This window comes from Manduca sexta, chromosome 25, assembly GCF_014839805.1.
Source record: "Manduca sexta isolate Smith_Timp_Sample1 chromosome 25, JHU_Msex_v1.0, whole genome shotgun sequence".
Lineage (NCBI taxonomy): Eukaryota > Metazoa > Arthropoda > Insecta > Lepidoptera > Sphingidae > Manduca > Manduca sexta.
The window spans coordinates 16,803,114-16,830,208 of NC_051139.1; the positions used below are offsets into that span (position 1 = coordinate 16,803,114).

The 27,095-nt window shown below is 41.8% G+C and overlaps 2 protein-coding genes across 2 annotated transcripts; one reads left to right on the forward strand and one right to left on the reverse strand.

Moving 5' to 3' along the window:
* Positions 1 to 1,213: 1,213 nt before the first annotated feature.
* Positions 1,214 to 26,298, reverse strand: LOC115448331 (gamma-1-syntrophin). The gene is made up of 13 exons (XM_030175739.2): positions 25,837 to 26,298; positions 23,358 to 23,501; positions 23,106 to 23,265; positions 21,840 to 21,965; positions 19,888 to 20,009; positions 19,112 to 19,232; positions 18,721 to 18,791; positions 18,340 to 18,456; positions 16,661 to 16,819; positions 16,153 to 16,410; positions 7,774 to 7,889; positions 7,443 to 7,533; positions 1,214 to 7,117 (listed from the first exon to the last, which is right to left on the reverse strand). The coding sequence occupies exons 1-13, from the start codon at positions 25,870 to 25,872 to the stop codon at positions 7,004 to 7,006; spliced, it is 1,635 nt and encodes a 544-aa protein (XP_030031599.1). The 5' UTR covers positions 25,873 to 26,298; the 3' UTR covers positions 1,214 to 7,003.
* On the forward strand, positions 10,579 to 11,725 carry LOC115448341 (potassium/sodium hyperpolarization-activated cyclic nucleotide-gated channel 4). The gene is made up of 3 exons (XM_037442718.1): positions 10,579 to 10,661; positions 10,837 to 10,943; positions 11,080 to 11,725. Exons 1-3 carry the CDS (start codon positions 10,641 to 10,643, stop codon positions 11,204 to 11,206), a joined length of 255 nt encoding a protein of 84 aa, XP_037298615.1. The 5' UTR covers positions 10,579 to 10,640; the 3' UTR covers positions 11,207 to 11,725.
* Positions 26,299 to 27,095: the final 797 nt, after the last annotated feature.

Here is a 27,095-nt window from a genome sequence, read left to right on the forward strand (position 1 = left end):
TCTAATTAGATACTTTTTTATAGACAGACATTTACGGGTAACTATTTTTTAAATATTTTTGTGATTTTTTTTGGGGTAAAAGTAACCAAATCTTATTTGAATGTATTTACCTCGTTGCATTGATGTATATTGCTTTAATTTATTTATCGTATTTTGTGTCGGAAATGTTTCGCTTATCACCTTTAACTGCGTAATGCGTAGATTTACTTTGTTCCTCAAGCTTGAAAAAAACTTTTAAAAATATTGTTTAGTTTTATTTGTGATATCCCATAAGCATAGCTGTGATAGTTCAAGTCCGTCATCAGATCCAAAGGTAGTATACACGTATTAATAAAACGGGGCATTACAATTTATCATTTTTTTCGCAAATTTTCCCCTTATATCTATTAATTTTAATTGTAAATGTTGACCCATGTTTTTATAAATAACAAGGTGAATCCGTCAAAGTAACGATGGTCGCACGAACGCGGGGGCGCGGTTATATCTTCTCGCACTAATCGTTACCTGCCAGTGGACTCGAGCTTCACGTAAATAAAAAATTGCATTGAAAATGCTATCTTATTTCATTTGTTTTTAATGGTACGTATTAATATTCTAACATATTTCACTGTAGTCATATTTTATATAAACATACACTGATAAAATTTACAGTTCTTTCTGAGATATAAAAAAAAAAACATCGGTCCATGCGCTCCCTTGTATATTAGGTTTTTACAGGGAACTCTTTTACTTTGCACCTTTCGAAATATTGCAATGTGATGTGATCCCGTAATCGGGTTACCGCTTCATCTCTTTCTTTCGTACGCGTAGTAATTCCCGGAGACGTCACATGTATGTATTGCGCCTCTTTTTAGTTAACCTCTTCTACCGAAATTCAAAGGCTTATAACTTGTGGATGTTTTACCGGAATTTAATCATTAATTCTGTGTTCGAATTTATGTTACTTACATTTATACTAGTGTAGAGACCTGAAGAGTTTGAACGCGTTAATCTCAGGAATTACGGAACAGTAAATTTTTTTCACTAATAGGACGCTATATTACTCCTGAATGCTCTGGGAAAATATATATAAAAAAAAATCAGCAGGTAGAGCCGCAGTTAATTATTGATGTTATACTATATAGTATACCACTATTTGTTAAAGCAAAGAACAAAATTGAGTCCTATACCTTATCTACAGGCTGTTGGGTGTTGACGCAAAGTAAAACAATCGTGACTGTATTATTATTTTACTAATGGATACAATATTACATGATCAACAATAGGTATAAATAACTAGGCGTAACTATAGTCCGGCAGAGTGACCGCGGCCCGGCGTCCGAGCCGCGGTGAATTTGGCGGACATACCTAATACGAGACGCGATTCGTTTCCATTTGTTTACACGAGTATACATTTCATTTTGCTTAATTTAGGCCGAACAACATAATATTTAGGTTGAACAAATAATCAAATAATACATTGGTTTCAAGACTGTCTGCAGTATGCGTGGTGTTATCCCTGTTTCGCCAATTACTTACGAGAATAACTTGTATTTACATAGCGCAGACATTATTGCCTGTTTTCATCTACCTTGACTCCTTGAAGAGTGTAGCACCGCATTAATGTGCTATTATTGGGAGTCTCCTTTACGGATGATGTGTGAAAACTGGCACAATCTAATATTAATGGATGGGATTAATTTATGTTTTACATTGTTTGATATATTATTTCTAAAAGGAACTATGAAGCAAGCAATTAAAGTTTAATTTATCGTATTATTTAGCAATGTTTATGCCACTTTAATTTTGGAAGCTTTAACTAAACATATACTCTAAAAATAAATTGATTAATTAGAAATAAATGTGTTTATCTTAAGTTGTTAGATTTAGTACATTGCTCACTTCACAGTGCCATATTTATAGTTATAGACAAAATATTCTAGTTGAAGATCTGATAATGTCTGTCAGCTCTTAGACCATTCATAGATACGAATACAGGAAGAATTTACATGCAATTGTATGTAATGTATACTGCACTGACAACCTATTACAATATTCACAAGTATTCTTGCTTCATTCCTAGGTTAACCATTTCGTCATACTCTTACACGAGTATTATGTCAAACATGTATACAACACAAAACAGATTTGGAAGAAGTGGACAATATTTGTAGATTGTAGAAATACTACAACAATTTATAGCATAAAAATATGAGCAATATTGAATGAATACCCGGTTTCGTATTCTCGGTTACATTTCAACTATATTTTGTTTTCGAAATCGATATTAAGGTGCACAATTTTTGTTAATACAATATAGAATGAATCAATTTACTAAACTGGACTCGAAAAATATTTAGGATACTATAACATAATGCCGATATTACAAGAAACTAAAGGCGGTAATTGTACTAAATTAGTAAATGTACTAATAGGGTCACTATAGAATATCGATATCAGTAAGAAAATGGGAATCATGCCGCATCACACTCAGTCTTCAGTAATTCCTCTAAATTGACAAATCGATTGATACAGTTACGAATAATTGTTACGTTAATTGCATAGGTTTAAATTGTTATAGCATAAAATATGCTAACTCACAAAAAAGGTTTTAAGTGTTCTATCCATATTATAATATAAATTATCTTTGTTAGAATTTCTGTCGACAAAAAAAATATTTTAGACACATTTTATCAACTTTAAGGTTAATTCTGTTTAAACCTAATGCTTAATATTGAGTCTAGTAGGTGATATAGGCTTTAGTTTAGTGGCACGTACCTTTATAATAATTCGCCGTTGCTGTTAAAAAAGGGGTTTTCAATTCGGCAGATTTTTTGTGAGTTACCACTATTTTATTCCAAATAGGAAACAATAATAAAGTCGATATTGAACATGTTAATCACACTATGAACTTAAATATAAAATATTAGTATTTTTTTCCAATTGGCGTAAAGTGTACAAAACGATACAACTTACCCCATTCGCTTAAACTTAATTTAAATAACTAAGAAAGTACAAACTATTGGTTTTATAGAGGAATCGATTTGCTATCTCTCTCACTCACGTTACGGTGGGAACGAAACAGCAATAGTTATCAGTAAAACAAATTAATTTTAAGGAACAGAGTAAGATTCTGCTAATAAAACACGAAGAGATGAATTTTATTGTTGGCACATTATATTGTTGTCTACTTATTTATTAAAACTACAGTAATTGAGTATTTAATTTGTGGTGGAAGCCACTACTTTAGGAGTGATAAACCTTAACAACGTACAAATATTGTGGCGATAAGCAAGTAATATCGGGTGAAATTCATCCTTTCGTGTTCTTTCTGAGATAAAAATATTCATGAGTATGCTGACTGGAAATCTTAAATCTCAAAAAAATATAAACAAATTACAATATAAGACAGTAATATATTCCTTAAAATCATTTCGATTTGTTCACACTACATCAGAGAGTCACACACACGGAGTATATCACGAAATACTAAATTAAATCACCCAAACGGTGTATAATATTGGTGTCACACATCCATATAATAGCCTCGAATGCACAAAATTGACCGTACACAACTCTTTTAGTACAACTAGATGTTAATTTGGCTGGCAACATCTTTTTACAGTGGGGAAAATGGGGTACTTTATACATATGAAAATTCAAAGTAATGTGTAAAATCAACTGTAGAGTTAGTTAGAAATAAATGCAATGAAAATCAGAACAATAATTGTGAATCACAGTTACAGATGACGAGTGTAGTGCAGCACCCCTGTAGTACTATTTGCATGTCTCATTGTATTAATTAATTATTTGTGAAATGCATTTTAATAAAAAATAAAATGCATTTCACAAATATTTTTTTAAATCAACGATTTTTTTTTCGCTAAGTGTAAAATTTGTTGCCAGCTAAATCAACTGAATATATTAATACAGTACAAGTTAATAACTAATATGTTACACTCACACGAAACCTAACTACATTAGTCAACAATAGTTTTCTAAGCAATGCTTATACAACTAAAATATAAAAGAGATTAATTGAGATTTCGTTTTATATTTTATTAAATAAACGACGTTGGTAGTTGTTCGAAAATGTTTAACCTATAATTGTAAATATTGCCGTTTTGATTGTCTAAAACTAAAGGTCATGTATCTTGAGAGAATGCTATTTCTTTTTACTTAAGTTTTTTTTCGAATACTGCACAACCAAGCGATAATATGAATCGTTTAATTCAAAGGTTTATTCATTTTTACCTTAACCATTGAAATACCTCTAAACATATTCATTTTTTATACTGTTCCACGGCTGCGCACAGGCCTCCTCTACTACTGAGAGTTGTAAGGCCTTAGTCCACCATGCTGTAGTGCAGATTAGTACAATTCACACATCTTCAAAATTCCTATAGAGAACTTCTCAGGTATGTAGCAGATTTTCTCACGATGATTCATTCAACATTAAAGCAAGAGATAATTCACAAAGAGTACACACATAATTTTGGATAAGTCAGTTATGTTTATGTCTGACTCCCATAGTGTAAACATAATAAATATAATTACGTAAAAACAACCAATTTAACTTTGAGCAAACATCAGCACACACGTTAAACATTTCCAAACACTCACCACGAAAGATCAACCAATTTTATATGAATAATTATTTTTATATTAATAAATTGAAAAATCCATCTTTTATTCGCACGCGTGGCATAAAATATCAAAGTTTAGTTTTAACAAATGAATATAGACTTTATTTACCTTGGATTTAAAATTGAAAGACAATTTTCAATCATTGAAATTAGCTTTAACTGCATACAGAACTACATAAATATTTTAGGGCGGTCAATGTCACCTCCAACTATATACTAATTACCCCAATAATTCGAACTGAAATAAGTCTATTCAAGTTGAAAATTGTCTTTCACAATATCCAAGATTGAAAAAATAATTTTCTAGTATCAATGATGCGTTTAAAATATAATCTCCTTAAATGTAATGATATGAAGCAAGCGCAAACGTTTAACAATTATATTTTCAAATAAATTTATTTTACATCGATGTCGATAAAACGCAAAACGCTTTAAAAAAATTATCGATATTTTTTCGTTACCTTTTTTTAGACCTTACCTTTTCTATCCCATTTTTAAACAAAGTTATTAAATTATGTCGATTTTTATTCTTTTGTCAATATTTTATAGTATCTACGAAAATTAAAATCAATGTTACATTTATTGATAACAATATTTTTTTTTACTATTTCGTATATTTTCTATTTAATCGTCATGCAGGAGATGAGGTACTACCATTTGATTATTATTAAAAAAAATCATTGCTTGTTTAAAAAATATGTATAGAGTGAAAGTCCTGTTATATTAAACGATCACTTTTTATCGATTTTTTTATTGATAAATAATCGTTTCACTTTTTCGGATAATATGAAAAATATTTCAGCATGACCAATTACAAATCAGTTTTACTTTATCAAATCAAAATACATTTGAACACTGCCGTAATTTATTATTCGAAAATGTCTTATTAAGACATCGTAGAAGGAAGGATAACATTGTTAGGAATATAAAAAAGGATCGATATTTCAAACTAACTAGCTTGATAGCCTCAAAAAATACTGATCAAACGGTAGAGTCGAGAATCGCGAGGTAGAAAATAAAACATTTAAATAATTATTAATAAGCCTAAAGTCTTTTGATTCGCTGTTTGGGTTCGAGATATTTCATAACATTTATTTGGTCCAAAATATTAAATTTAATAGAATCAAGAAAAAAAAAATAAGCCTCATAGTAGCTATATTTATCGAACATTTAGTTGTAATATTCTTTATAATAATCTTTTGTCTGTTAAATCAATATCATTAAGGAATTGTAAGTTTTGAATAATGATTGGTAACAATCGATACTCCGATTCTCGATTAAATTGAACACCGTACAATCTATTATCGATTGGATTTTATAAAAAAACATCTCTACTTTAGATGTTTCTGATCCCATTATTGGGATAATCAAAATAGTCAAATATAGTTTAGACTAGTTTCGATGTTATAAATAAATCGATTACAAAGAAATAATTGCAATGTGAAGTTAGTCCCGCCCTATACCTAATTTATTTTAAAAACAGTAGTCGATATTGCATGCATGTTTTAAGCATAATGAAATATATGTATATTGGAAGATTTGTAGCCAATATTGGCCCAATACCAACTATTTGGTGAATTGCCTATAAATTTTGAAATAAACGATATAATCGCCAATCGAATTTAACTATTTCAGAGTAACTGCCGCTTTCAATAATCAACGCCAATCTCAATCTTCGATCCGATTCCGAGAATGAACCAATCACAATAATTCATTTGTAAGTTCGTCACAATATTCTTTGTTGTTGATTGGTCATTTTTTGAGATAGATCGAAAAAATCGATTGGGATCGTTTATTGAAAACGGCTGTTAGTCATACAGCCGTGCGGAGTCAGGTCCGTGGCATGATTGTCTTTTCATTACCGACTGAGCACTCATAGAAACTATAACATAAGTGTTTTACATTCCTATTTTTTTTTGTCACCGACAGATCAGACTCAACACGACATACAACCTATCAGAATGTAACGATCGTGAATAATATTAAAATCTTATAAATTCGAATAATTTGCCGTCGTCCTATACACTACATTCATAACCATTCTTTTCATTCTTCTTGCTGCCAATTATATATCTAACAGAGCGTAAGTGAGCTTTAGTTTACCACCATTTATTTTTTATTTTTTGACCTGAACGAACAGATCTGTCACTTAATGTAAAATAATCTACACTGAATATCAAAACTCAATATTTAGTTGGTGGTAGCATAAAAAAACATACGAAAACTCTCTAATCCGTATTAAATTAAACAAACGGAAGCTAACAACTGGCAACGAGCGTTTTTTTAACTTCACTTTTTCGCGTTTTTTCAACCGCGGTTCAAACGCTCGTCGGTCACACGCAAACTGCGAACGGTTTGAACAGCGCTGCCTCTAATATTCAGTTAGATTGTTGTATGGATGCGAGGAACGCCGGGTCGACGGACGCCACCTTCGCAGTGAGGAACGCGTGCATACAGAACAACAGGCTCTGCAGGATCTGACACTCCAGCTCCTAGAAAAGGATCAATATTCTATAATTTTGTAGTGAAAGTATTGTTTGAAGACTTGTAGCCTGATTAAAGCGGCTCGAAAGTAGATTTATCCGACTATATCCCAGCAATCATTTGGCAATAGTATTCTTTCTATTTAGCATTATAATTAACATGATTGTACCCTAATGAACACGGGACTCTGTCATATGACACTTCAATATTTAAAATATTTAGTAATTTCTATACTTGCCGATCACATTATCCATAAGTTTAATAACGCCTAGTCGAGAAACTTCATGGCGATATCAGTACTTTCAAATAATAATGATGCAAAAAAGTACTCACTTTAGTCTCAATAAGTTTGGTCTCCGCATCCTGAAAATGCAGTTTTAGTTTCGACTTGCCGTCGTCACTCGAACCTCGCAACTGCGAGAACCTGCAATAGTCCAAATAAATTTAAATTAATCAGAATTATAATATTATTATTTATTATTATTAACTTTTAGACTGAAAGTAATCAAAATAACCTTATAGAGGTTACAATTAAAAACATATAAAAACTTGAAGTAGTAGAACCCCGTATTTTTAAGAATACAGCACAGTCATCCTCACCGATGAGCCTGAAAGAGTGGTGTAGAGATTTATCTCTACTAGAAAGAACCGAGTATGATAGTACCTGTATGCCCAGACGGGGGGCGCCCCCGGCGTGGCGTCGCTGAGGGAGAAGCCGGCCGCCCAGTCCAGCGTGAGTCCCGCCGCGCGGCCGCAGTGCACCACTGTGAACGTTTTTTTCTGAAACAATATTTTTAAATAAGTTTTGTGATCTTGAGTAGTATGGACTAGTGGACTCTATATCTCCATAGATTTATAATAAATTTTTAGAGAATATATTATGCGGAGTCATGTCATGTCAATGGCCGCAGGATGTCCACTGCTGAACATGGGCCTACTCCAAAGATTTCCAGATGAACCCAACAAGAATATTATCACTACGTTTTAGATTGACTTATTGTAAGTGGCCCGCATTCAGCGACCTCCTGCGAATTTTATGAGATTATCTGTCCACCTCGTGGGCCGACGCCCGACGCTGCGCTAGCCAGTATGCGGAGTATAAAATTCTTTTTGCAGAATTCGACGGATACCATTTTTGAAACATCCTTGTCAATGTCAACAGAATATTTTTAGCAGAGTAATTTAAAAATTGAATTGAATTGAGTAACTTTTAGTAATTATGTTGATCAATCCGATGCTTTGTGATTAAGTAAAGTAGTAAAGTAGAGTTAAGTAATAAAAAATGGATTACACGAGCGGGAACCACGTGTGCATGATGCCCAAGGAGTTGCCGTGCAGAAACGTGTCGCCTACTGCCGGCTTCTTTAGACGACAAGTTCGTACACAATTAATTATATCAGTCCACACACATTGTTAGCTCTAAAGCCTTTGCTAGGTAAGGTCAGCTTTCTATTATAATTTGAGTTGATAACATCGGTTGGTAAGCTTGGCATATTTTAGTCGGAATTCCTTTGTTAAATTCTTATGTAGTCATTAACGATGTTTTTCTTGCCTAAAGCAATAATACCATTCATTGAGCAATAATTCTAGTAGGAGGTCAATGATGGTAATTATTTATATGAACTTTAATCATACTAAATCTCACACTCTTTCGGGCGCTCAATCTGCTTAAGTGGGTATACAAATTTTTCTTCACGTATTAACATATAGATCAATTATTAATCAATCAGAGCTTTTACGAAGACTTTAAATACGTTCCAAGTCTTAACCTTTTCTAATTTCAGTTGTGTAAGATCCGCCGTCAGATGTTGCCGAGCGCGTGGCACCACGGCACGGCGCTGTTCCTCCGCAGCCACAAGAGTCTCCTGCTGGAGTGCGAGCGACAACTCCGCAAGAGCCATTGGCTCGTCTGGCATCCGTACAGCGCCATCAAGTTCTACTGGGACTGTGCGGTCGTGTTCCTCAACTTCGCTGCCTTCTTCTATATGCCGTTGCAGGTGTTTTACAATTGTAAGTTTTGAAGACTTCTGGATTTAGAAATGCTGTATGTTAGATGTACCAGTTTCAGACAGCAGTGTTCCCAAACTCGCTGGGCTTCACTCAATCGGTCTATTGCCAACTGTGCGAGGGCAAGATTGCCTTTTTAATTGATTGTCGTTGTCTTTGTAAAGCACCGGAGCTACAGTAAATGGATATAGATATTCTTTATAAAAATGAAGAGATGTAGAGACGACCTAAATTCATTGTAAATTAACAGTTTAGTTCCCTACTTACTATATACAAATTGTATTCCTTGGTAGTACTCTCGTACAAAGTCTACATTCCAGGTCCGGACCCCTACGACCCGTTCATCCTATTCGTGGATTCCGTGGCCTTCCTGGACATCGTGTTACACTTCCTAACTGGCTACGTGGATGAAGACAACAGGGTGATCATCCTCAAGCTTCGCTCCATAGCCATCCACAGGCTTCGAACAACCTTCATTTTCGAAATCATCGGGGCGTTACCACTCCAACTAATACAGCCGTTTGAAAACTGCCAATACCCTTCCCATACAGTGTTCTTTATCTTCAAGCTGTTCCGTCTGGTGACCCTGCAGCGGAAGTGGAAGAACATGTTGGCGCAACTCGGCCTGTCGTACGTCTCCAAAATGGCTCTGACTGTTGGCTTGGAAGTGTTAAGGTTCTTCCATTGGATGACCTTCGTCCACTACCAGATTCCCGCGCTGTGTGTGCATTTCTACGAGATGGACGCTAAGATGCTGATCTGGTTGAAGCGGTTTAACGTTGTTGATATCGAACAGAACTCCATATTTCAGAAATACACGACAAATTTGTTTCTTGTGTGTGGGGTGTGCATAGGCGCGGGGTACTACAGTCCTATAGACGACCACCTCATCCCTCAGATGCTGTTGACAGCCCTCATGAGTCTTATTGGCTTGATCTTCTTGACGTATTCGTTCACTTATCTGCTGCGATTAGTCATCTACACCCAATTCGAGATGTATCTCTTCAACGGGAGATACAAGGAGCTTGAGGAGTACATGGTGTTCAAACGCTTGCCCAAATTCTTGCAAAGGAAGATCAAACTGTTCATAAACTATAAATTCGACGGGCATTACTTCAACGAGGAGTCGATTATGAACACGATCACGGAGCAAATCAAGCAGGACATCAACATGCACTGCTGCAAGCTGCTGGTGATGAACGTGCCGCTGTTTCAGGACCTGCCCATTGCTCTCATCAACAGCATCATATTCAGCATGCAGCGCATTCTGTACATGCCCGGTGAGGCAAGTATACTGTGTTTACTAATACTAGCTGGGTATTATACCTACCATCCCACTCCTGAGAGCGGGCCTCTACTATTGAGGTATACTATACGTTTGGGATGTCATATATATCATCAATATCATCTTATGTTATATTCACTAAACTCGAAGATTTAACAAAAGTTCTGTTCTAGACGGTCGTGAGTTACGGACAACCTGGGAGCTCAATATATTTAATATCGTCTGGTACTGTTGCTGTTATGGATTCAACCGGCAGAGAGGTATGAATCAAACAAAACTAAATACATTTCAATAATAATGGATTTCTTTAAGGCAGGCAAGTCATTCCCCAATTTAATTTAAAATGCTCTCGCCAATTTGAGGTATTACGTTGAGTGTAATTCCAAGTAATTTAATAGACTATCAGCACGTTTGTCTTTTTTTTTATAATCTGAGGTGGCGCATTTGAGAGACGGCGCCTTCTTCGGTGAGACCTGTCTGCTCCGACCAGGAACGCTTCGTACCGCGACCATCATAGCTCTTGAGATAACCGAGATTTATAAGTAAGTGTAAAGTCTAGAAATACATTTACTTTTGAATTTGACTTTTATAGGAGTAGAGTTGCGAGCAGGACTTAGGAGGGGAATCATAACAATAAAAAGGTCGTGTCGCTCCTTTTAAATAAAAAGAATATTATAGTGTGAGCAGCGCGGAGTTCCAGCGCCGCCTGCAGCCCTACCCGCACCTCAAGCGCCGCCTCGACGACGCCGCGCTGCGCCCGCGCCCCACACACTCACACAACGCTGCGCACACGCTGCTGCACTGACCACCAGCCGATACCTCTATCCGCTGTAGTGTATGGACTGTACGGCGCGCTCGCGCATGCGTGTTGTCAGTGTGAGTTCCAGCGCCGCCTGCAGCCCTACCCGCACCTCAAGCGCCGCCTCGACGACGCCGCGCTGCGCCCGCGCCCCACACACTCACACAACGCTGCGCACACGCTGCTGCACTGACCACCAGCCGATACCTCTATCCGCTGTAGTGTATGGACTGTACGGCGCGCTCGCGCATGCGTGTTGTCAGTGTGAGTTCCAGCGCCGCCTGCAGCCCTACCCGCACCTCAAGCGCCGCCTCGACGACGCCGCGCTGCGCCCGCGCCCCACACACTCACACAACGCTGCGCACACGCTGCTGCACTGACCACCAGCCGATACCTCTATCCGCTGTAGTGTATGGACTGTACGGCGCGCTCGCGCATGCGTGTTGTCAGTGTGAGTTCCAGCGCCGCCTGCAGCCCTACCCGCACCTCAAGCGCCGCCTCGACGACGCCGCGCTGCGCCCGCGCCCCACACACACACACAACGCTGCGCACACGCTGCTGCACTGACCACCAGCCGATACCTCTATCCGCTGTAGTGTATGGACTGTACGGCGCGCTCGCGCATGCGTGTTGTCAGTGTGAGTTCCAGCGCCGCCTGCAGCCCTACCCGCACCTCAAGCGCCGCCTCGACGACGCCGCGCTGCGCCCGCGCCCCACACACTCACACAACGCTGCGCACACGCTGCTGCACTGACCACCAGCCGATACCTCTATCCGCTGTAGTGTATGGACTGTACGGCGCGCTCGCGCATGCGTGTTGTCAGTGTGAGTTCCAGCGCCGCCTGCAGCCCTACCCGCACCTCAAGCGCCGCCTCGACGACGCCGCGCTGCGCCCGCGCCCCACACACTCACACAACGCTGCGCACACGCTGCTGCACTGACCACCAGCCGATACCTCTATCCGCTGTAGTGTATGGACTGTACGGCGCGCTCGCGCATGCGTGTTGTCAGTGTGAGTTCCAGCGCCGCCTGCAGCCCTACCCGCACCTCAAGCGCCGCCTCGACGACGCCGCGCTGCGCCCGCGCCCCACACACTCACACAACGCTGCGCACACGCTGCTGCACTGACCACCAGCCGATACCTCTATCCGCTGTAGTGTATGGACTGTACGGCGCGCTCGCGCATGCGTGTTGTCAGTGTGAGTTCCAGCGCCGCCTGCAGCCCTACCCGCACCTCAAGCGCCGCCTCGACGACGCCGCGCTGCGCCCGCGCCCCACACACTCACACAACGCTGCGCACACGCTGCTGCACTGACCACCAGCCGATACCTCTATCCGCTGTAGTGTATGGACTGTACGGCGCGCTCGCGCATGCGTGTTGTCAGTGTGAGTTCCAGCGCCGCCTGCAGCCCTACCCGCACCTCAAGCGCCGCCTCGACGACGCCGCGCTGCGCCCGCGCCCCACACACTCACACAACGCTGCGCACACGCTGCTGCACTGACCACCAGCCGATACCTCTATCCGCTGTAGTGTATGGACTGTACGGCGCGCTCGCGCATGCGTGTTGTCAGTGTGAGTTCCAGCGCCGCCTGCAGCCCTACCCGCACCTCAAGCGCCGCCTCGACGACGCCGCGCTGCGCCCGCGCCCCACACACTCACACAACGCTGCGCACACGCTGCTGCACTGACCACCAGCCGATACCTCTATCCGCTGTAGTGTATGGACTGTACGGCGCGCTCGCGCATGCGTGTTGTCAGTGTGAGTTCCAGCGCCGCCTGCAGCCCTACCCGCACCTCAAGCGCCGCCTCGACGACGCCGCGCTGCGCCCGCGCCCCACACACTCACACAACGCTGCGCACACGCTGCTGCACTGACCACCAGCCGATACCTCTATCCGCTGTAGTGTATGGACTGTACGGCGCGCTCGCGCATGCGTGTTGTCAGTGTGAGTTCCAGCGCCGCCTGCAGCCCTACCCGCACCTCAAGCGCCGCCTCGACGACGCCGCGCTGCGCCCGCGCCCCACACACTCACACAACGCTGCGCACACGCTGCTGCACTGACCACCAGCCGATACCTCTATCCGCTGTAGTGTATGGACTGTACGGCGCGCTCGCGCATGCGTGTTGTCAGTGTGAGTTCCAGCGCCGCCTGCAGCCCTACCCGCACCTCAAGCGCCGCCTCGACGACGCCGCGCTGCGCCCGCGCCCCACACACTCACACAACGCTGCGCACACGCTGCTGCACTGACCACCAGCCGATACCTCTATCCGCTGTAGTGTATGGACTGTACGGCGCGCTCGCGCATGCGTGTTGTCAGTGTGAGTTCCAGCGCCGCCTGCAGCCCTACCCGCACCTCAAGCGCCGCCTCGACGACGCCGCGCTGCGCCCGCGCCCCACACACTCACACAACGCTGCGCACACGCTGCTGCACTGACCACCAGCCGATACCTCTATCCGCTGTAGTGTATGGACTGTACGGCGCGCTCGCGCATGCGTGTTGTCAGTGTGAGTTCCAGCGCCGCCTGCAGCCCTACCCGCACCTCAAGCGCCGCCTCGACGACGCCGCGCTGCGCCCGCGCCCCACACACTCACACAACGCTGCGCACACGCTGCTGCACTGACCACCAGCCGATACCTCTATCCGCTGTAGTGTATGGACTGTACGGCGCGCTCGCGCATGCGTGTTGTCAGTGTGAGTTCCAGCGCCGCCTGCAGCCCTACCCGCACCTCAAGCGCCGCCTCGACGACGCCGCGCTGCGCCCGCGCCCCACACACTCACACAACGCTGCGCACACGCTGCTGCACTGACCACCAGCCGATACCTCTATCCGCTGTAGTGTATGGACTGTACGGCGCGCTCGCGCATGCGTGTTGTCAGTGTGAGTTCCAGCGCCGCCTGCAGCCCTACCCGCACCTCAAGCGCCGCCTCGACGACGCCGCGCTGCGCCCGCGCCCCACACACTCACACAACGCTGCGCACACGCTGCTGCACTGACCACCAGCCGATACCTCTATCCGCTGTAGTGTATGGACTGTACGGCGCGCTCGCGCATGCGTGTTGTCAGTGTGAGTTCCAGCGCCGCCTGCAGCCCTACCCGCACCTCAAGCGCCGCCTCGACGACGCCGCGCTGCGCCCGCGCCCCACACACTCACACAACGCTGCGCACACGCTGCTGCACTGACCACCAGCCGATACCTCTATCCGCTGTAGTGTATGGACTGTACGGCGCGCTCGCGCATGCGTGTTGTCAGTGTGAGTTCCAGCGCCGCCTGCAGCCCTACCCGCACCTCAAGCGCCGCCTCGACGACGCCGCGCTGCGCCCGCGCCCCACACACTCACACAACGCTGCGCACACGCTGCTGCACTGACCACCAGCCGATACCTCTATCCGCTGTAGTGTATGGACTGTACGGCGCGCTCGCGCATGCGTGTTGTCAGTGTGAGTTCCAGCGCCGCCTGCAGCCCTACCCGCACCTCAAGCGCCGCCTCGACGACGCCGCGCTGCGCCCGCGCCCCACACACTCACACAACGCTGCGCACACGCTGCTGCACTGACCACCAGCCGATACCTCTATCCGCTGTAGTGTATGGACTGTACGGCGCGCTCGCGCATGCGTGTTGTCAGTGTGAGTTCCAGCGCCGCCTGCAGCCCTACCCGCACCTCAAGCGCCGCCTCGACGACGCCGCGCTGCGCCCGCGCCCCACACACTCACACAACGCTGCGCACACGCTGCTGCACTGACCACCAGCCGATACCTCTATCCGCTGTAGTGTATGGACTGTACGGCGCGCTCGCGCATGCGTGTTGTCAGTGTGAGTTCCAGCGCCGCCTGCAGCCCTACCCGCACCTCAAGCGCCGCCTCGACGACGCCGCGCTGCGCCCGCGCCCCACACACTCACACAACGCTGCGCACACGCTGCTGCACTGACCACCAGCCGATACCTCTATCCGCTGTAGTGTATGGACTGTACGGCGCGCTCGCGCATGCGTGTTGTCAGTGTGAGTTCCAGCGCCGCCTGCAGCCCTACCCGCACCTCAAGCGCCGCCTCGACGACGCCGCGCTGCGCCCGCGCCCCACACACTCACACAACGCTGCGCACACGCTGCTGCACTGACCACCAGCCGATACCTCTATCCGCTGTAGTGTATGGACTGTACGGCGCGCTCGCGCATGCGTGTTGTCAGTGTGAGTTCCAGCGCCGCCTGCAGCCCTACCCGCACCTCAAGCGCCGCCTCGACGACGCCGCGCTGCGCCCGCGCCCCACACACTCACACAACGCTGCGCACACGCTGCTGCACTGACCACCAGCCGATACCTCTATCCGCTGTAGTGTATGGACTGTACGGCGCGCTCGCGCATGCGTGTTGTCAGTGTGAGTTCCAGCGCCGCCTGCAGCCCTACCCGCACCTCAAGCGCCGCCTCGACGACGCCGCGCTGCGCCCGCGCCCCACACACTCACACAACGCTGCGCACACGCTGCTGCACTGACCACCAGCCGATACCTCTATCCGCTGTAGTGTATGGACTGTACGGCGACGCTCGCGCATGCGTGTTGTCAGTGTGAGTTCCAGCGCCGCCTGCAGCCCTACCCGCACCTCAAGCGCCGCCTCGACGACGCCGCGCTGCGCCCGCGCCCCACACACTCACACAACGCTGCGCACACGCTGCTGCACTGACCACGTGGCCACTACTAACCCATATCTCTATATTACGTAATAAATATTCTCATATTGGAGATCACATTGTTTTAATTATTGTTTTTATATTTTGTTTATACGACTCACTTCTTGATACCTAATGGTGAGTTCAGTGGGGTTTGAATAGAATACCGAATGATGAGTGGTGATTATTTATCGTCAATCGACACAATAATACCAGCTTGAATGACGAAATGATGACAGTTCTACCACTTTGCGGATCAAAGTAAGTTAAGAATATGCACTCACACCAAGTCGTACGACGGCGCCGACGATGCTGGCGGTCCAGGCGGCCTCGACGCGCAGCAGGTCGCGGCGCGTGTCTGCGCTGAAGTACCTCGGGCCCGGCGCCACCACTCCCCCCACCCCACCCACTCCCGCGCCGCTGCTCTGCACCAGGAAGCAGTGTTGCCGCCAGTCCACCGTCTCGCTTTCTTTCACCGTGCGGAACATCGTCTGGTACACCTTCAGGCTCTCTGGGCATTTCGCCAGCTCGCTTATATTCATCTGCACAACAGAAAACATCATCATAAAATCTATATCTATATGTATAAAAATTAATCCCTGTTTCCCTTGGACACGCCATCACGCGTGAACGGCTGGACCGATTTAACTTTTAAAATATAAATTTTATATAACTGTCAATTGTTTGAAATAACTGTCAGCGATTGACAAAATGTGCGCTGCAAATTTATAGTTAAGGCGGGACAACGTTTGTCCGGTCGAAACAAATGAGTCAATTCAAAAGTTGGCTTACCGGCGGCACATCGAAGAGCATGACGTCTGTGCCCTTGAGCACGAGGAACTTGGGCCGGTAGGTCTGCCACGGCTGCGCGGGCGACAGCACGCCCTCGTGCACCCAGCCCATGTACTCCATGCGCTCGCCCACGCACAGCTGCCGGTTCAGCACCTTCATCTGCGCACACGTACATACATACTGTATTAATAATATGTTGACGCAATGTCAATAATGTGGCATCAGTAAGCTTTATTATAACTCATACAAATGAAGTGTTGCGGTCTCAATAAAACGTTGAGAACGGTGTTCAAAAATGCCCAGAGACCAGATGCGCGCGTTTTTGGGTAGATGCACAACCGCATTGGACCATCGCTCCGCCAATCAGACGCAAGCGTCCCTGTTCAAACGAGGTGATGTTTGTAACTATTTGAGTTTAATGATTGTCAGTACATTCGATACAATTTTAATAATTATACTCTTTTGGAGTTGGGATACTGAAAATTTGAAGGTCTGTATTATTTTCGCTTTATTCGAAACGGTTCTTTAGGGATTTTCAGAGCTTTCTAAACTTGATTCTTCTTTGATGATAATCTCATTTCCTCGTTCTTCGTCGATAAGTCTAGCTACTTCCATCAGCCTATGTACCGGCTGACGGACCCCAATAAAGTAACAAGACGCAGTTTTTATATTATAATTTTTCCCTACGTTTCGAAGATTTTTCAGTCTTCGTAGTCACGGGGCGGACTGAGGTGTAAAATAATAAAGGAGGTGAGGTGAGGTGAAGTGAAGTGAAGTGAAGTGAAGTGAGGTGAGGTGAGGTGAGGTGAGGTGCAGGTCATCGGAAAAGTCAGGATAAGAGTAAGTTACAATATCTACCTACATTTAACAATTTTTTTTTAATTTTAATATAAAACCGCGATAAAATCCGTAAAATAATTTTATTTCAATGTCTAACATTCGCGCAAACAAAATTTCCGGCACCACTTAGTCGTTTTTATTGCACCTCCATTCACCACTTTTATGACCTCTCTTTGCCCATCTTTTAATTGTCCACATTTGTCACGTTTGTTCTTTAGTACGGACTGATGGACCCCTGTAGAACACGGACCAACCAGCCTGTATTAAGCAACACATGGGCATATCTACCGTAGAGACTGCTCCTCTTGCTAGAAGAAGACTTACACGCCATAATATAGATCTTGTAAGGTTTATTTATTGAAAGTAAACATTTCTTGTACATGAATCAGGGCCTTAGATTTTTTATGGTGGGTAAAAAAATTTACATGAGCTACTTCTGTGGTCGTTTAATTTCTTTATTCTTCGCTGATGTCTCTCCGTCGTGCTACCCACATCAGGCGAGACACCGACTGGTGCCCCACCATAGAGGGCCCACTAGTCGGTATCTGGCAAGACGTGAGCATGTGCCCTGCAATGAGTTCTTCTGTTGCTCGGTTAACAATGATAAATTCAGTTCTTTACACATTTTAAAATCTACATTATATTAATCTCGGAATTACTATTTTGGCCCTGGGACTGCGTCACGATGGAGGATGAGGAAAAAAGCTAAAATAATATATTTCGAATAGACCCAAATGCCATCCGAGATAATAAAACAAAAATAAAATGAAACTTAAAGTTAACGAATTACGGTTGAAATTGGTGCACAAGGCGACCACTTGATTAAAGTGTTCGTGTACCTGTAAGTTGGTGAGTCCGATGATGTTGTCGGAGATGCTCTTGAGCCACTGCGAGAGGGCCACAGGATCGTCGACGTGGATGATGCCAGTCGTGAGGTGTGGGCGGGCGCCACGTACCTGCACACACACACACACACAATTCGTAAGTAAAGACAAGAGTGTTACTTTACACAGAGATTTAAAGCATGGTAATAATAAAATTTAATATTGATCAAATATTTTTCATCGATTTTTTCTAAATTATCAAATCAACAAAAATTAAAACATTGAATAACATAGAAATATAAAAACATTAAAACACATAGAGGGAAATTTTTAGATTATGTAAGCCGAACATATTTAAAACACACCCTGTATGTATAGACAGAGTGTTGTTTTTACCTCAAATGCTCCGGGTCTAAGTTTGTCCGTGCCCATCACGTATCGCGTCACATAACCCATCATCAGAGGAACTGAAACATGAAAAAAAATCTATTTTTACATTTTTTTTTTTTAATATTTTGTCTGTTGTATTGAGAGTCCGGTATATTGTCCGTTTCTGTGGATATGCAAAGAATTCGGGGCTAGGCACTATGAGATTCAATATATAGATATAGTGTATTTTAAAAAGATCAGGGATTAGTATATTTAATTATAATAATAATAATATTAATTATTATTATTATTTCACATGTCAATGTAAAAAAGAGTTGTGCGTGCGCAACTTTTTTGTTTGGTTTGTTAGGTTGTAGGATATCTGAATTTTTTGAATAGAGAAATGTTAATATCTGACCGGAGACGACGTCGACCCACTCCCGGGCGCCGTCGTGCCGCTCGGAGGCGGCGGACAGGGCGGACAGGGCGGAGGTGGCGGAGGGCGGCCGGCTCGGCTCCTCCGCCTCGCACCACGCGCTCTGCCAACACACACTCACAGGCTTAGAAACATCAACATTTCCTCCTTCACTGATTCACTACAGTTTTTTTGGAACGGATATCTCAATATGATGAAACTTTCATGAACATATAATTCTGTCGACTTGTGAGGTTTTTGAGCTTGCGTAGATAGACTTTCCGCCACAGTTTCATGCAAATTATTGCTACGATTGTATTGCGTAAATAATATCCCTTGTGCGCCTGGCTGATCTCCTTTGGATTGACCGTGATCGATATTCGACTAGGAGAGTATTATTTTATTTATAGATGGTAGTTATATATGATATAGTGTGATAAGCTTTCCACTATTACAAAGGACGGAAACCTCAATTAATAACTAATGCTATTTAACAATGTACGCATTACTTTAATAAATGCTGTTTTCTTTAAGTTGGTTGTGCATCAGAATATGACCATCCTTACTTATTTATTAATAGACACACCAACGATTTATAATCCAATATATACATATGAAAGATCCACAATATTAGGCACTTATTCTTGGTGACAAACCTTTACATGTATATACAACACTATCCGCTTTACACTCATCTCTAACCTTAATGTATAATATGTTCGAGAGCCTTAACTATATAAATACTATGTGCTATGTACATGATCACACATCCGACTCACCTGCCAGCCGCCGTTGGTGTGTTCGCTCTTCTCGGAGTTGCAGTTGGCGTCGACAGTGTTGTGGTGCGAGGGGTGGTCGTCGCCGGTGCTGCTGTCCGTGTCCGACGCGCCGTCCGCCGCCGCTAGCGAAACCGACTCGTCAATATATTGTGGATGATTTAAACTCTATAATAACTCCTCAAACTCCGCGATGGCCCTCTTCGGCGCATTAGGGACGGCTTCCTCTGAGGGAAGTGTCTAAGTCTTCGTGCGCAGCTGCCTGATGCGGCCCGGCTCCTAAGGGAAGGGGGGTCAGAAGCCCCCGCGCAACCGGAGGACGCTCTCATCGTCAGCGGCAGCATGAGGCCTACCTTCCACGCTGCCGTCCATCCCGGGGGTCACCACAATGGCCTAAACATGCTCAACCTGCACCAGAGGCGGACAGCGCCCTGCTGCCCGCCGACAGCCCCTATTAGTCGCCTCTTACGACAGGCAGGGGATATTGTGGTGGAATTCTCCAAACCCCCTCCAGTCTACAGGGTGGACTATTATAACTCCTCCTAAACAAGGATCGGCAGTGGCACTGTATGACACCGAGTGGTGAAGCTCAGCGGGTCTCGTCAAATTTCGTCGTATTAAATTTTAAAGGCCGAAATATCCATGCATATTAATTATTTTTACGTTTTTCTTTCAACTGCGAGAACTAATCACTAACTAGACGTGAATTTAAATTCTTTACTTGTCAATACTTGTTTAGTTACCCAGATTAAAGGTGAAACAAAATGTATGAGAAATGGACCTTAAGCTATAACCTTAAGTCAATTAACATTACACCCATCGATTTGATTGATTATTTAAATCACACCCTATAATATAGAATCCATAAATTTTTTGTTTTAATTCAATATAATAAAAAATTTAAACAAAAATTCCATTATTTCCATTTCATACTTATTATCACAATTATATTCGACTTTAAATAATATATGTATAAGTGAATGTTGATAAATGCACTCTATCGAAATCTGGTTACCCGCGCCATTCCGTAACTTTGAATTAAATATTAAACAAGATCTAAATCATTTTATATTTACGTACAACAAAATAGTTTTTCTGCAATATAACATTAAGTCCACCAAATAACTTGTAGTATACAAGGCGACATATCTGTAAGGTGATCAGGGCCCTTATTCTGTATGATAGTGTAAACGCGTAACGCTGCCGTGTCATGTTATCTTCGAGAAATGTGCGTGGAATGGTATTCTGTAAGCCAAATTTCTATAGTACTAAACATGATGGATTGTGTTACGTGCTTGTTACGCACTGTCAAAATAACGTGCGGGATAGAGAATAAGGCCCCAGCATTAAATAGAACTCTTGACATCGCGTGTTTCCTAACATTCACTTATAGCCTTTTATTTAAACCGTTGTTTTTTTTATTTAAACAAAGTCAAATATTTTTATTTCTTTGGTTTTGAGTAAAACCTCATTAACAGCGGTTTTCAATAAACGATCCCAATCTCCATCTTCAATCCGATCGAGAATGAACCAATCAAAATCACTCATTAGTAATGTCAAAAAAATCTTTATTCTGATTAGTACATTTTGAGATAGATAAAAAAAGCGATCGGGATCGTTTATTGAAAATGGCGGTTAGAAGAAGCAATTATTGGAAGCGACAATAGTATGCAATTATTGCTTAAAAAAGTAACCCCGTCTAAACTTGCCGCAATGGCGACGCAATTCTCACCTGCGTTGACGTATACGAGTTTTTAAAAAACCAGACAGATATTAAAAAACAATTATTCTTGTGAAATAAATTGTGATTGTGGTAACGAACCCAGTAACAATATCTAACAGCACCCATTAAGTTGAAAAGGTTGGGGATAACGATACACCAGTAATTGGACCTCTAGATCTTGCTTGCCATTGAAAAAGCATACTCCTATGGACTGCAAAGGGTTATTGCTTACCTTGCTTCTGCAGGAATGGCGTGGCTGCCCTATAATGCTTGACAGTCAGCACCACTATGTCTCCAGCGTTCCGCAGGATGTTGACCGCGTCGTCATGCTTGCACGCGGTTATGTACTCACCGTTCACTGGAATACACAAGCCGTGGGACCTCAATGTATTACGGTATTACTGCCGTGATATCTTGAGTTTGATTATCGGTCGGATAATATCATATCGGAGTCTGGAGTTTATATGGCGATAGACTCGACCCCTATCACACTATGAGACGGAATAGCCATGAAGCAAAGTGGATGCATTATTTGCACCTCTGTGTTCGAGGAAAAAGGCATGAGTGTAAGTATGGATAATTGAACCTATTATGTTATTCTAGACTGCCTCGGTGGCGTAGTTGTATTGCACGTCCGGTACAATAGCGCTCTGAGGTCCTGGGTTCGAATCCCGGGTCGGGCAAAGTGATATTTGGGTTTTTCTGCTCAGTATCAGCCCGGAGTCTGGAATTTGTGCCCGATATGGCGATAGGCTCGCCCCCTATCACATCATGGGACGGAACATACTTGGCGAAAAGTGGGTGCCATAGTTGCGCCTCTGCATACCCCTTCGGGGATAAAATGCGTGATGTTATGTATGTTATTCTATCAGCTTTCTATCTTGGTAATATTAATACTTTATCGAAATTGGATGGTGTCTGATACCTATTGGCTCTACTTAGGGGCTAATGCCACACTGCTAAAGCATTCAGTTTGAAAATTGGGTCATAAATAACATTTCGTAAACTCGAAAGCCGATGCTACCAACCAAGCATGCCTTAGTTGCTAACCAAGTATACCCTATCAAATAAACTAAACAATAACTATACATTTGCAATTAGCAATAAATTGCATCATACGAAGCCTGCGTGATATAACATTTAATACTATTACGCTTGTAACACGCGACGATCCGCTTAGTTACTAAGAATAGGACGCCCTCCCTCCCGCTCTCCCACGTACAGTGCTTTATTGGCCTCAATTGCATTGTTTAAACACAGAGACATGATGTTGACCTGATGTTTTGAACTGATTGTAATGTTTTGAATAAGGCTTAGAATAAATACAATGAGTAACATTCAAAACACAATACCTATATAGTCCTGCTGCATAATTAGGGGTAGGCAGAAGCCATCGGCGCAACTAGTAGTCGATGGAAACGAGTGATCCTAATACCAATGCACATTGTCTAATTTCTTTTACATGAATGTCAAACTATGTAGATACAATAATTGATACCTTTAATAACTGCATCGCCGACAAACAGCTGCCCCGTCTGGTCGGCCGCCTGGTCCTTGTATATCTTGGAGATGAGGATCGGCAGCTTGTGCTCCGCGCCGCCCTTTATACTCAAACCCAGCCCGCCCACCTTCTGCCGGTTTATTTGCACCATCCGTTCCTGGAAGAGATGATGATGACAAGAACTTCCAGGTGCGTGTACACTGGCAGTAATATTTAATTAGTGTATTATGTGGTATGTTGTGTACTCACCCTGGCGTGTGGCACGGACTTGTCTCGCGGCGGCTGCTGCACAGGCAGCTCGCGCTGCACGGTCACCGCGTCCATGGTGAGCACGAGCCGCGCCGGCCGCGGGCGCGACTTGCCGTCCGACACCTGCACCATGCCTGTCCGGATCTGAACACACCACCACTCTTTATACTCGTATATCAATACATAACTAGATGGTGTGTTCCTACTACTACATAGATATAAATAGCAGCTAATACGTAAATAAAATATGAAATAAAATTATTAAGGTTTTACAATGTCTGTGTAAAAACAAATCATCAGATATAATATAAAGCAGCCACATACAAGTCAAGCTCTCAAATAAGCAACTGTACTGAGTACTTTTAAAGTCAGAAATTGCAAAAACTTTTTTCAAACATTTTGTATTAAATCCGATTCAATTTCGCACAGACATAACAAAACTATGTAATCAACTATGATTGACTGACTTTTTTTTCAGCAAAGTAAATTAAGATACTAACATTTTATTAAGTAATTACAGAAGTTTAGCTTGAACAATGTTGACAATAACAAATTACCAAATGTTATGTTGATTTACACAAAATAAAAACATTGAAATATAATATTATTTTATTCTTACTAAACAGACTTAAAAGTGAGATCCTTACCGACATAATTAATTGTGCTGAAGAATATTGATCTATATATCTGCAGTACACTTTCACTTTTCTTATTCAAATGACCTCACATTTATATCACTTACGTAACACTGTTACATTACTGATAACATTATCAAGATTTATGTCTATCAATCAAAGCTGAGATAGATTTATGAATGATTAAGTTATAAATTCAATATCAACTCAAGAGCACTATTGAATTTGGAATCATTTGCATCGCAAATAATAAGACTGAATACTTCATACATTACAATATTACATATTGAATTTAGTATCCTGCTTGCATTTGTTTTATTTAGGCTACAAAAAATGAATGAGTATGTACTTTTAAGTTGACTCTAGATAGGAAGGCTTTTGCGTCCAGTAAATAAGATGGGTACATTAGCCTTCCTACAGAATACAAACTCAATATTGTAAACTAATTATTAGTTCTTCATTACATAGAAATATTTTAGATAAAAATACCAGTTTTACTTTTTATATATTTTTTTATCAATATGTAATTTAGTGCAAATATGTGGGGGTTTGTTTATTTTTGTCTGAAAGTATGATGTTGCCCGTGTGACAGACTTTTATTAGTAGTGGCATAAGGATGTGTAAAAATAAAATCAATTTTTACTTATATTTACTATGCTCAAAACTTCAAGTTTTTTATTTTCCATAAAAATTTCAACAACTTATTGTTGACTGTCATTTTCAAGAAGATAAGTAAGTGGTTTCATTTAGTAAAACAATTTCAAAATTATCCTGTATAATTTTTACCAATACATCTCTATTTCTTAACCATCTTCTGAGTTTCTATCATTTCTTAATTCTTTCCCTTTGCCTTCCTATCATTACCTACATATTCCTACACCAACTGATGGGTCTTAGTAGAGTATGAGTTCAATCAGCCGGTACCTGTTACTGGGTATATTCGCCACAGCGCCTACTATAGCACAGAGTAAGTAATAATGTTTGACACCTAAGTGCGTGTCTATGTATTTTTATTGTGGAAGTGATAAGTCACTGTTGTGTTGTGTTTATGTATGTATGTGTGGCCAAAGGGGAGGATCTCAATATTTGATACGATGGCCATTCCCGTTGCTGGGATATGAGTAAGTGAGCTGACCTTCTCATCTGTTCTTCATCAGTTCCCCTCGCATGTTTATGTAAGAATTAATAAGCCTGAAGGTTCTTAAGGTAAATATACCCAGTAATCCTTTATAGCTGTATTATTTTCTTGGTAGGGTGGGTATTATGCCATCCTCAAGTGTTTCCAGACTGAAGTTAATATTTTGAAATGGAGCATGTTAATTTTCCAATACTAGTTTATTTGATAAGCTTCTATAAAATTATTATTAGTAAAAATATGTAATTTTTAATAAAGTTTAATTTATAATTGTTAATTGGCAAGTTGTTGTAATTTATCAGAAGATATTATAAAAAATATCTTACAAATAGAAGAATTTTCATTTTTTTTACTGCTGCTTCAAATTCTATCAGAACTTAGCCCACCAAAGGTTTTATAGAAAAAAATCATTACTTAAGTTATATTACGCATTTATAGTTATGGAAAAAACATATTAAATAACAACTGCAGTCTAAACTGGATTCATATTGTAAAAAATATATTGTGTAGATTGGTAGCATTTTGACTTTATATTACTTAAATAGAACAAATTACCTGAAAACATATCTTTATAGACCTATTTCAAGTATAAATTATTTTTATTTATTTATTTATTCAAACTAAAGAGCACAGCTGGTACTCACTGGTTTACCATTGAAATAAATACTCTTTACTTGTGTAAGACTTACTTACAATGAACGAGACCCACCTTTTCATCTTTCTTCTCCTCAACAGGCGTCATCATCGTGATAAATGCATGCTATGACGGGAAGCAACACTCCTATTTCACTTTTCAAATTCACGAAAAATTCAATTTATACGCCTCATTGCACCAACACATTGCCCCAATATGGAAATCACTGTCAAAAACTCATTCTCAAGCTTTAGGGCTGTTTCTTCTAATGATTATATTAATTATTTACGGGATACACATTACAAATACTAGAATCAGGTCGCTCGCATGCGATAAATCAATATACGAGTACACATCAAAACAAAGAAGATTATGTCAAATTACATTATTTTTGACACAACAATTAAGTATTAAGCACGATTTTATTGTTCCGGGAACCTTTCTCGTGAATTCTTATTGAATAAATTATATTGCAATAGCACAAAAACAAATATTTTTACAATAAACTGATGGCATACGAAACCATATACTCGAACGCGTAAAGTAGTTACTAGTGGTGCCAAGGCGTAATTTACTACTGTGTTGCCGTAGTCGATTGCGAGTCATCTTAGTCGATTATTCGACATTTTTAATACATCTTTTGTAAGAACATTGTAATAGTTTAAAAGTTAAATTATTTTAATACATAATTGTATTTATTTTTCATATAAAAATGCACTTTATAATTATATCATGCTGACTGAGAATAATAATAGGAAAAATGATATGTGATTTCTGGTTTTTACAATATACAAAACCACTACGAAGAGAAGCTAACGGGTGCCGCCGAATTTCATTGTCCACTTTCTGGCTAAACAATCTCTGGCTACGTGTATTGTAAGTGCATTACAGAATATATTAACCCAGTTGTATCTTGATTTTTTTTACCTTATGTATCAAAGGATTGGACTTTTCCTATTGTATATAATTTTGTTAAATTTTGGATACAGATTCGGGCACATTGCCAAAAGTACTAAAGCCATGGCACGTAAAACTCTAGCTCTCGTGCAAACACGCAAACAAGAACAAGGACTGTACGTGAACATTTTTAATTAAACTACCCACTATTCGATATGGCATGTTTGCGAGTACTAAGGGTTTACTAAAGATGCAAATAGATTCCACGTTAAAGCTTCTCATTTTTGTTGTGTGTCATGCAAATTTCAAGGAGGCGTTTAAAACTGCCGAGTAAGTCGGTCGACGATCCAACAGACTTGAAATTATAATTTTAGATCATGAAACATACTTGACAGGCGCAGAATTTAGGGCTTATGTAAATGTATGTTACGCATTAT

What these genes read in the sequence shown, in the direction of transcription:
- LOC115448341 (XM_037442718.1), top strand. Translation starts at nt 10,641, where the DNA reads ATGGATTCAACCGGCAGAGAG. An exon ending in TGGATTCAACCGGCAGAGAG is followed by an intron (nt 10,662 to 10,836) that starts GTATGAATCAAA and finishes TTATAATCTGAG; the next exon opens with GTGGCGCATTTGAGAGACGG. An exon ending in GAGATAACCGAGATTTATAA is followed by an intron (nt 10,944 to 11,079) that starts GTAAGTGTAAAG and finishes AGAATATTATAG; the next exon opens with TGTGAGCAGCGCGGAGTTCC.
- LOC115448331 (XM_030175739.2), bottom strand. Translation starts at nt 25,872, where the DNA reads ATGATGACGCCTGTTGAGGAGAAGAAAGATGAAAAG. An exon ending in TGCTCTTCGATGTGCCGCCG is followed by an intron (nt 16,411 to 16,660) that starts GTAAGCCAACTT and finishes TCTGTTGTGCAG; the next exon opens with ATGAATATAAGCGAGCTGGC. An exon ending in CCCCCCGTCTGGGCATACAG is followed by an intron (nt 7,534 to 7,773) that starts GTACTATCATAC and finishes GGACTATTGCAG; the next exon opens with GTTCTCGCAGTTGCGAGGTT.